Source organism: Lycium ferocissimum, chromosome 5, assembly GCF_029784015.1.
Source record: "Lycium ferocissimum isolate CSIRO_LF1 chromosome 5, AGI_CSIRO_Lferr_CH_V1, whole genome shotgun sequence".
Taxonomy (NCBI): Eukaryota; Viridiplantae; Streptophyta; class Magnoliopsida; order Solanales; family Solanaceae; genus Lycium; species Lycium ferocissimum.
Genome location: NC_081346.1, coordinates 14,671,723 through 14,682,339, shown reverse-complemented (window position 1 = coordinate 14,682,339; position 10,617 = coordinate 14,671,723). Strand labels below are relative to the sequence as shown.

The 10,617-nt window shown below is 33.0% G+C and overlaps 1 protein-coding gene across 1 annotated transcript; it reads left to right on the top strand.

Annotated features, from left to right (window-relative positions):
* The first annotated feature begins 1,858 nt into the window (after window positions 1-1,858).
* Window positions 1,859-5,105, top strand: LOC132056169 (zinc finger protein SHOOT GRAVITROPISM 5-like). Its single transcript, XM_059448251.1, has 3 exons — window positions 1,859-2,506; window positions 2,815-3,214; window positions 4,094-5,105. Exons 1-3 carry the CDS (start codon window positions 2,407-2,409, stop codon window positions 4,866-4,868), a joined length of 1,275 nt encoding a protein of 424 aa, XP_059304234.1. The 5' UTR covers window positions 1,859-2,406; the 3' UTR covers window positions 4,869-5,105.
* Window positions 5,106-10,617: the final 5,512 nt, after the last annotated feature.

Genomic DNA, 10,617 nt, shown 5'->3' with positions numbered 1-10,617 from the left:
AAAAAAACCGTAAACAATGGGAGATAAACAGAAACTTAGAAATATAATTACATGATAAGAGGACATCCAGGGATAAGGAAGTACCGAATAGGATTGTTTAAACATTTGATAAAAACCACATTATATTTTCTACTGAGTTCTAAAACATCGAAAATATATATATATATATATATATATTAAGTAAATATTATCCGGTAACCAGGTAAAAATAATAATTCCTACTATCATTTGACAAACTTACAATAGATTAAACCAGAATAATAGAGCAAATTTATTTAATTAACAATGTCTATCTTTCGGGATATATTATTACTTTAAAATACAAACACTGTGAAGTGAAATTAACATAATTGATGTTTATTCTGGTAGGACAGCATGTACCAAAAATAAAGTGCTAACTTTAGTGTTAAATGTTTGTATTTCCTATCTCGTGTATGAGAACAAGACACATGACTGATCATGTAATCCATGTTGTTATTAGGATGCAGGTCATGATTAGTTCTCCACTGGAAGCAAGTTTCGCCACATTAATTAGAACTAATCCATACAATTTTTGTTCGTTATTGAACTATAATTGCTCAAACTAATGGTTTATTTTTCGTTGCGGGGTGGGCTGTGGGGGAGCGAGAAGAGAACATTCAAGGCTGGTCAGCAAATTATGACTCCTCTTCATTTATGTGTCATAAGTTGATGACTTTTTTTCATTGAAATTACCATATGACCCACTACTTGAGTTAAGAAAGAATTTTGTATTTCTAATATTAATATAGCTTAATCGATTGTTACTGTTCAATTGTTTATTTCTAATCCAGTAGCCCATAGCCAAACGTCATTTGCAGGAGAATTTTACTGTTGCTAATTAAATGCTAACACTGTTTTATCAATGCTCTTGTTTTACCAAAAGCTAGTACCTCACACACCAAGTAATCCCTATGAAATGACCAAATCACCCTTCAGCAAGCTTTGACCAGACAGTCTTTTCAAATAAAAAGGCTGCTTGCACATTCGAATCATTGTGCGGCTTCGGGAGTAGGGATGGGGTGTCCTTTTCTACTCTATTAGCATCCATGAAAGGAGGGATGAGCTAGTAATTTTCTCAATGGTAAGCAAAAATTGTTTGAAGTTTTACGGAATTTAGAAGTAGATTCAAAAATGTGATAAAGTTAATATACTGATAAATATCGAATTTTTTTTTTAATTATTTTCGTAAGTGTTCTAAAGTAATCTTTTTTGTTAATCGTGGTGTTTGAGTCAGCGCGCGTGCATTTCACAGGATATCTACTGCCTCTCACGAGCACAAATATGAATAATTTTGTCCATCAAGTATTGGATAAATTGAAAGAAATCACTAAATATTTTTGCCGTTCATATTTGAATTTGAGGCTACATCTTTCTTTTTCAATGCTCAAGTATTGAAAAAGTTTTAAAATATGACGTCAGTCTGTTTGCATGTACCTCGACTATTTTATTGATACACCTACTATCTTTTACCAAAGACAAATATCAAATAATTTACCAATCAAGTTTTGGACAGATAAAAAGAAATCATCCAATATTTTTACCTCCGCTAGCTGAAAGTTAAACCTGAGGCCCCATCTTTCTTTTGCACTACTAAAGTATCGAAGAAGTACTGATTAAAGAAAAAGTTCTTTGACAAGAAATTAATTTCAGGACAAGTATAATAAATCAACAAATTAAAGAAGTTAGTATTAGCTAGATACTCACTGTATGCAGAGAAAGACGCTGTAGGAGACTAACAAAAAAGAAATCCTTACGTGTACGTTGTATATGGAACTTATGGCCCTGTGGGTGTTATAATACCGGAGTCTACTTTGTATTTATGTATCCAAATTTACTGTGCCCATGAAATAATGATCTTCTGTTTGTTTTTGTTTGGCTTCTTTCTTTTTCTTCCTTGTCTTCACTACTCCATTTGCTGATAGCTGATAATCAAGTTTGGAACATTGTGATTGGGTCAAGAAACCTATCAAATACTCACCCCAACCCCACGCCGCTCCCCCCACCCCAAAAAAAAAAAAAAAAAATTTAAAAAAAAGTTTTTTTTTTCTGCCGAACCTAACCTTGAAGTTTATTAAGGGGGGTGAGTCTTCAACAATATCTGGCAAAGGACAAAGGTTATGAGAGAAAGCTGATGAAAAGCTAAAAGAAAGCTGATGATAACCGAAAGGGAGAAAGCAAAGAAGAAAAAAGAGCCTTTTTATTATTTTCCTCTCCTTGGTGTTAGCTGTATCTTCTTCTTCTTCTCCTCTTCTCATGACCCAATTCCCATCTCTCTCTTCTCTCCATAGTTTATCATGTTGTAATTAACCCTTTTTTTATTCTTCCAAAAACCTAAGATTAATACACTCACTAGCCTACTCTTTTCACTGAATTTCAATAGCAGTCATGTTAAGCAATAATCCCTCTTCTTCGTGCGACCCTTTTATTTCCTCAGAGACTGGAAACAATGCTAGTAGAAGAAAAAGAAGGCCTGCAGGAACCCCAGGTATGCAAAATTCAAGTTTCTATTTAAAAAAAAATAAAAAAAATCAATTACATGGAACGAAAAACCGGTTGATTTCTCGTATAATCATTCAACTAATAGTTATTATATCAGAAATTCAATTTCTTTCAACAAAAATAGTCACTTTCTGAGATAATAACTATTAGTAGTTGAACGATTACCTTGGAAATCAACTCAACGAAGAATGAAGGAGGACAGTGATATGGTGCAGTCTTAAAAATTCAATTCTCTTGTTTATCCTAAAAATATTTTGATCATTTATTACCTCTGACTGAATGAAATTCTACTAGATCCGGATGCAGAAGTGGTATCGCTCTCACCAAAAACCTTATTGGAATCTGATCGATACGTATGCGAGATCTGTAACCAGGGATTTCAGAGGGACCAAAATTTACAGATGCATAGGCGAAGACATAAGGTGCCATGGAAACTGCTCAAAAGAGAAACACCAATTGTGCGAAAGCGCGTTTTCGTTTGTCCAGAGCCTACTTGTCTCCACCATGACCCTTGTCACGCCTTAGGCGATCTCGTCGGTATTAAAAAGCACTTTAGAAGAAAACACAGCAATCATAAGCAATGGGTTTGTGAGAAATGCTCGAAAGGATATGCAGTTCAGTCCGATTACAAAGCTCATCTTAAAACTTGTGGTACTCGTGGCCATTCTTGTGATTGTGGCCGTGTTTTTTCAAGGTATTGTCTTCTACTCTTTTTTATTTTGTTTTAATGGTGTTCTCGAGATACGCTTGATTTTCTTGGACTACTACTATATTCAGCTAATTTTATTTTTAAAAAAGATTCTTAAAATCTACGAATGAGCAAGTACGAATGTCATGTCTTGGTCAAAACAAAACAATTTCTTTTTGAGGGTTTTCAGGTTTTTTGATTTTGTAACGGCTGTTTAGGCTTGATGAAGAGGAAAAAACAAAGTCCGCAAAATTAGTAAGCTGTTTCCATATAATAGCTACCTTAAGACTACTTTATTTTATACTTTAAACAATCTAAAAATAGTCTTTCATAGGCCATTCTTGATGCTTAAAGTTATTTTTTTATTAAAAAAATTTCAGAATCTGAATCCGTTTCGTTCAATTAATCAACGTGTTTTTGCTTTCTTAATATTTTTCATTATTCTATGCTTCCTAGAGGAATGAAATTGACTCCCCCGAAAAAACATTCTGCTTGTTAATTAAGAAGAATGAGGATGTTAGTTATCCTTCCATATACTCAAAAATAGGAGTAATTAAATATTAGCTCAGTTGGTTCTTTTTCATTTTTTTCTTTTATCCTTCTTTACATTTTTTTCTTATCGTCCGTTAAATGTGTATTTATGAAGACCATCTTCGTCTAGCTAATTTCTTCTAATTTTACTAAGCATAGTTACGCTTTTCTTCTTAGTCACTTGCTCCCACATTCATCAATGATGAGTTGAAAGCATTTTGAATCATTACATACTACCAGCATTTGATGAAGTTGTCCTTTTTTTTTCACTTTTTCCAAAAATCATTACCACTTTACTTTTATTCAAAAAAGTAAATTACTATTTGCATGACGAAAAAATGATTCTTCTTATAGGGTAGAGAGCTTCATCGAGCATCAAGATGCTTGTAGCATGGGCAGGCTCCGATCTGAATCACAATCTTTACATCCACCTTGCCTTTCTCGCACAGCTTCAAGTCCTAGCCCATCAAGCGACACAAATCTCAGCACAGCACCATGGTCTAGTACATTGCTCAAAAATCTGTCATCTGCTAATAATCCAAATATCATCTTGAATTCCAAAAAGCAACACAATTTAGAGCTTCAGCTTTTGACTACAACTACATCATCATCTAGCCCGGCCTTTGATGTCTCGGTATCGTCTAAACGGAACGAAGATCACTCAACTTACAATCTCCAACTCTCCATTGGTTCTAACGAGTCGTCAGAAAACGCGAACGATAAGCGTAATTCAGATGCTTTGAGGCTTAAGGATGAAGCGACTGAGCAGCTAAGGTTAGCCATGTCAGAAAAGGCGTATGCCGAAGAGGCGAGGCAACAAGCTAAGCGTCAGATCGAGTTGGCCGAGCAGGAATTTGCTAATGCTAAGAGAATAAGGCAACAAGCACAAGTGGAGTTGGATAGGGCTAATGCTTTGAAAGAACATGCCATCAAGCAAATCAACTCTACTCTCTCGCAAATAACTTGTCATTCTTGCAAACAGAAATTCCAATCAACTCCAAGAGTTAATACTGTAGATGATAACAACTCGTTGGCATTGAGTTATATATCTTCAGGTTTAACTGAAGGTCATCATGAAGTTGCCAAGAATATCAACCTAACCGAATATCTCAAACTTTCTCAACGTTAGTTCCTTATGTGTATTTCTTCTATCTCTTTAGTTACTTTATTTTTTGTATGTTTGTTGATTATATGATTATAGCTAGAAGTGAAGTAAGGTTGCTGCTGCTAAGAATAGTTAATGATGGGAGGAGGGGTTGTATGAAAAATGAGTAATTGGTGTTATTTGTTTATTTAATTCTTGCACGGTGACTGTCATACTGGTGTTTTCAGCAAGGGCAATAATGTGAGATTTCTTGGTATCAAACTTTGCAGGGGTTCTTGATTCTACACTAGTACTCATCAATATAATATTTCTGTATCAATTTTTTTTTAGTTAGTTCCAAAAAATTATACATTCTTACATTTAATAATTTAATTTGAATTTCTCATTTTACCTTCACTGAAATGGTTTATAATCATGTCTATGACGTGTTTCAAGAGGAGTGCATATACTTCCTTTCTGCATTAAGAGGAGTGCATTACGGGAGATGACTGCAACTAACATTTCTTTACACAAATTAAGAGTGCATATTACTTTCTACATTATGAAGTAAGTTTAAAGTGTAATTCATCTGTATTTTGTGTTCGCCGGACACTAGTGTTTGAAGTACTGCAACACCAGTGACAATAATCCGTTCTATATTGAAAGGAAATAATTCTAAACCTCAAGTATTAGGAGGGGATTAAGTTATTTAAGAAAACACTATGAATTCAAAGGGACTCGAATTTATCTATGCTTCTTCTTCATTTCTGTTTTACTTTGTTATTTAGTTTCTAAAAATATTATTTTCGAATACAAAAGGATAACAGTACCTATTTCATTGAGTTGAGTGAGCTGTAGTCTTCTTTCATCAGAATTTTAAAAAAAAAAAAGGAACAGAGAAAAACAGAGAATTAAATTATATTATCTGGTCTCTACCTTCAAATTTTGGCAGTGAGTTAGATTTTGCGTTTGGACTATTTGGAGATCTTTGTTGGCTGAGGTGGTCAGAAGAAAATGGTGGTGACCCCAGTGAGTCTAGGCAATAAAGAAATGTACTGTGAATAAAATAATTGCTTAAAATTTGAAAAAACAAGAGAAAAGCCGAGAGAGAAATAGGGGAATCATAATAGTCCTTTTCCCTCCTGCTAGTCTGCATCCTTATAAATGTTAAAGGAGAAAACACCATGTTTTTCAGTGCCAAAGTTGTAAATGGTTAATGACAGACTAGTCTCTTTCAAACTCTCAGACACAAACAAACTCCATTATATTCATTCACAAGTACTAGTCATCACAGCCACCTCTTTTCCCTATTTTTCTTTTTTTGTTTTCTTTTTCAACTTCCTTACTCCAATCTTTTTGTTTCTCTCTTCATTCATCAGAATCAGTAATGCTGCTGAAACAATGAGACAGTGTGAGTACAGTTAAAGTGAATGTCTGAGAAAAAAGACCAAAGCATCTTTCCTTATTATGCAGAGACCGTTCGCTTTGCAACAACTCTAGTTCAATGCAATATTACTGAAGAAAATTTAACTTGGTGTTCCTCTTTCATGACTTAGTCCCAAAGATTTTTACTTGTACTTCCCTATATCTCTTTCTTTTGCTAAATTACATACAACCCCTTGAAGGGTCTTTATCTTTGTTATTACACTCTTTTTTTCTTTTAATTTATCATGTTTGGTATTCGGTTTGGATTTTTCAATAATTCGAATTCGTGTCGCGTAAGATCCATTAAATGTGTGTCTTATAATACCTTTTTTTCTTAAGGTTCGAAACCCGAGAGTTTTAATTAAAGTAGAGATTATATTCATCTCACGACAACCTTAGGGTAGTTATTATACACATTTTAATTTAAAAGATTTAACTCATATACATCATCAGTGTAAATAATTTTTTACATTATTGATGTAATTTTATCTTTTCCATAGTAGTTTTATTTTCCACATAATTGATTTCAATTATTATCGATATTAGACGTACTTATCTTTTAGACGATGTGATAGTGTAATTTTTTAAGACAACCCAGTATATAGAAGGCAAAGTCTAATTTAAAAACTTCGTGTGATTGGCATGGAGATTACCAAAATATGTCTTAACTTTTAACTTACTTCATCCATTCACAAAGAAATTAACATTTTTGCTTTCGTAGATTTTATTGGCAATTTAATCATGACGGAATATCAAACTACTGTATACATTATTTCATTTAATCGTTGACTAAATCATGTCAACTCGATTGGAAGAGTACATTAGTTCAGTTACTACTACCATAATGTTATTTAAATGACTAAGATCATTTTTTTGCACTCAGGAGTCAGGACAGACAATTAACAACAGACAAAGATTCCTCTTTTATGTCTTTTCAACGAAGACTATCGACTGTCAACTACAATCAAAATGATCATTATTCCTTTTAGCTAAAAAAATTCCCTGTGCTTTTAACTAGCAAAGCTTAACCAATTTTCTCTATCCTTTATTTATTAAATTGACTTTTAAGTACCTAGAGAGAAAGAGAGAGAGAGAGAGGAGAAAATTAGTTCAAACAATTTTTTACGAATAGGGACTTGGAAAATAGATGCAGATGAGACTTGAGAGCTGGCATTAAATTGGCGGACTAGTTGAACGAAGCCGATAATAAACATGAAAAGTAAGAGAAATTATAATAGTTTTGAAGATTGTGAAAATTATGAAAATTAGAAGTTTAGAACAAAATAGATCTTTTCGTTGTAGTGGTTGGTTAATAACTAGTGTTTGGATGGAAGATCAAAGAAAAGAAGATCTTTGTCTATTGTTTAGAATTTGATGCTGTCTTCGATTTTAAAATAAGCTCGGAGGTGGGGTGGGGGAATTAATTTTACACATTTTTTAAAGGGAAAAGGGTCAAATACACCCCTCTACTTTAGTTTAATAGTTAAATATACCCTCCGTTAGTCAAAGTAGATAAATATACCCTTTCCGTTAGTCAAAGTAAATAAATATACCCCTTCCGTTAAGAAAGTACACAAATATACCCCTCAGTTTACAAAATCCCCAATTCCACAATTAATTATCCGATTTAACTTAAAAAAAAAACATGCCCGACCCGCCCTGACTCGCAAATTAAATTCTTTCCACTCAAATATATCCACCACCACTATAATCGACCCAACACAACCACCACCACCACAACTAGCAAATTTTTAAGTAACAAACTTATGCTTGCTATTGACGGTTGATGTGAAAAATCTTTACATTCTGAATATATGAAAGCTAAATAAAAATAAAATAAAATATGCCTCCACCAAAAATCTTTCATCTTTTGTAGGCTGTGAGTAATATTTGGTTGTTTTTTGTAATATTTGGAGTTGGAAGTGGAGAAAACAACTCATTGATAACATTTGGATTAACAAAAATAAAATAAAATTGCCCTTTAGTGATTAGTATTTAAGGCTGTCGCCATGGATGCTCCTACTCATCCCATAGACTTCTATAGACTGAGTAACTGACAGTATTAACTCTTTTCTCTGTTGCTTAAAGGTCATAGTATAAACTGATATACATTTGTGGATGTATTTACCCTTGCTTGATAGGTGTAACTCTTGTACTTCTGTTTATTAAAACAATGGCTAATCGAATAGAGACTTTTACATGCCTAACGATGGTTAAGGATGGTTATGAAGAATTTACTGGTTGTGGTGGTGGAAGTGGTGGTGGTGGTTGTGTTGGGTCGGTTGTAGTGGTGGTGGGTATATTTGGGTGGAAAGAATTTAATTTGCGGGTCGGGGCGGAGCGGGCATGGTTTTTTTTTAACTTAAATCGGATAATTAATGGTGGAATTGGGGATTTTGTAAACTGAGGGGTATATTTGTGTACTTTCTTAACGGAAGGGGTATATTTATCTACTTTGACCAACGGAAAGGGTATATTTACCTACTTTGACTAACGGAGGGTATATTTAACTATTAAACTAAAGTAGAGGGGTATATTTGACCCTTTTCCCTTTTTTAAAATAAGGCTAAAGAATAAAATATGGTAATTGCGAAGGTAGTGTCTCATCAATTATTTCGCTTGCATACACTTTACTCTTTCCATTCTAATTTATATTACGTAGTGTAATTGAGTATTGAATTTAAAAAAACAAAGAATATTTTTTGGAATTATTGTTTTACATGTGTATCATAACATTTATTTGACTAGCACTTTTGAAACTTGATAAGACATGATCATTGGGCCTAATTCAACACTAAGAATTAGCTCAAAAGGTGAAGATTTCTCAAGATTAAATGAGGAGACAACATCTCATTTAGCACACCTATATGAAACACTTAAGATTCCCATGCACATTCAAGAATGGATATTTGAAACATGGACAATATAATATGGGAGCCAAAATGAGTATACCAAGAATAAGATCTAGTCTAGATTATATACCATATTGAAATGCGTGACCATTTCACCTAAAAATTAAATTAGTTATAGAGAACATACTTTTATTTGCTTAATTATTATGCCGGTGAGACTCGAACCCAAGATTTCTACAAACTCTATCACCATGTTAAGAGATAGACCTCAGGCCTAACTACTCATTTCCTTTACCGACGTTTGTTGACCATCTCATATAAAAGCTTAAGCTTTTAGAAAGATAACGTTTTAATTTACTGAATTATTATGTGTTTTACGAAACTTGTAATCTTAAATATATGCCATAACATTTGTGTGGTTATCAAAGTTTGTCATTAAAGGTAAAATAAAATGTTCATCATAAAATTATATTAATTTTTTAGTAAAATTATTTTTTCGTAACAGACTAATAAAAAAAAATAATGCAATCTTTTCTTGAACGAAGGAAGTATAGGTTTCTTTGTCACTTCACACAAGAGGTTTAGGAAATATTGTCGAGACAGAGTACCCGATACGGTATAATATAAGGGTACAAAATGTATTTTTGCGGGGTGTTTACACTTTACCTCAAACTACATTAATTTATTATGGTTATAAAATTTAATGAGATAATAATATATATTGATTAATTATAATTGAATTGAAAATTATAATTAAATTAGAGAAATTTATATGTAAAGTGTAAACGCATGTATTCATCTATTTGTTTGACACGAATTAAATTACCATAATTGGAGTGGGATCTAATTAGTCCATTTCGGAAAGTTTGGACAAGGTCCCGTCGTATCAGCGAAGCTCCCGACGATTCTTGGAAATTTTCTCGTCAGCACGCATTCGGCAATTCAAACAAAAGGTACAGAAATTAATTTCGTCCTGAAAGACACATAGAGTGAGTGACAAAGGTGCTTATAAGGTTCCTAGATTGGTTAAAAATATAATTAAGTAAATAAAAATATTTATATCTAACCTTTTTAATTTTTAGATGGTATGATCACACAATTCATATATTCGACTCATGAAAATGATAAGAAAATTGATCTTGAGTCTAACTGGACTCTAAAATCTAGTTTCAAAGGGTTAAAATTGCTTCAGACTATATAAAGAGAAAAAATTCAAGTCCACCCGATGTTGGACCCAACACAAGCTTCCACGTTTAGGATAGGACTTTAGAGCGTGAACAATATAAGATGGGGCCCAACATCAGGTAAATCATGAAAATGGGAATTGATATACCATAATAAGAAAGGAGTATTGACATGTACATACAACCTCAAGAAAGAATTTACGTGTTTTTAACCAAATATTTTTTAGTATTTTAAGCCTAAAAAATGACATTCAATAGTTTTCTCATTAAATTTCTCCATTTTTTCCTCGTTCATTCGATCCGTATATATCTCTCTCCTCCATTTTTCTCTCT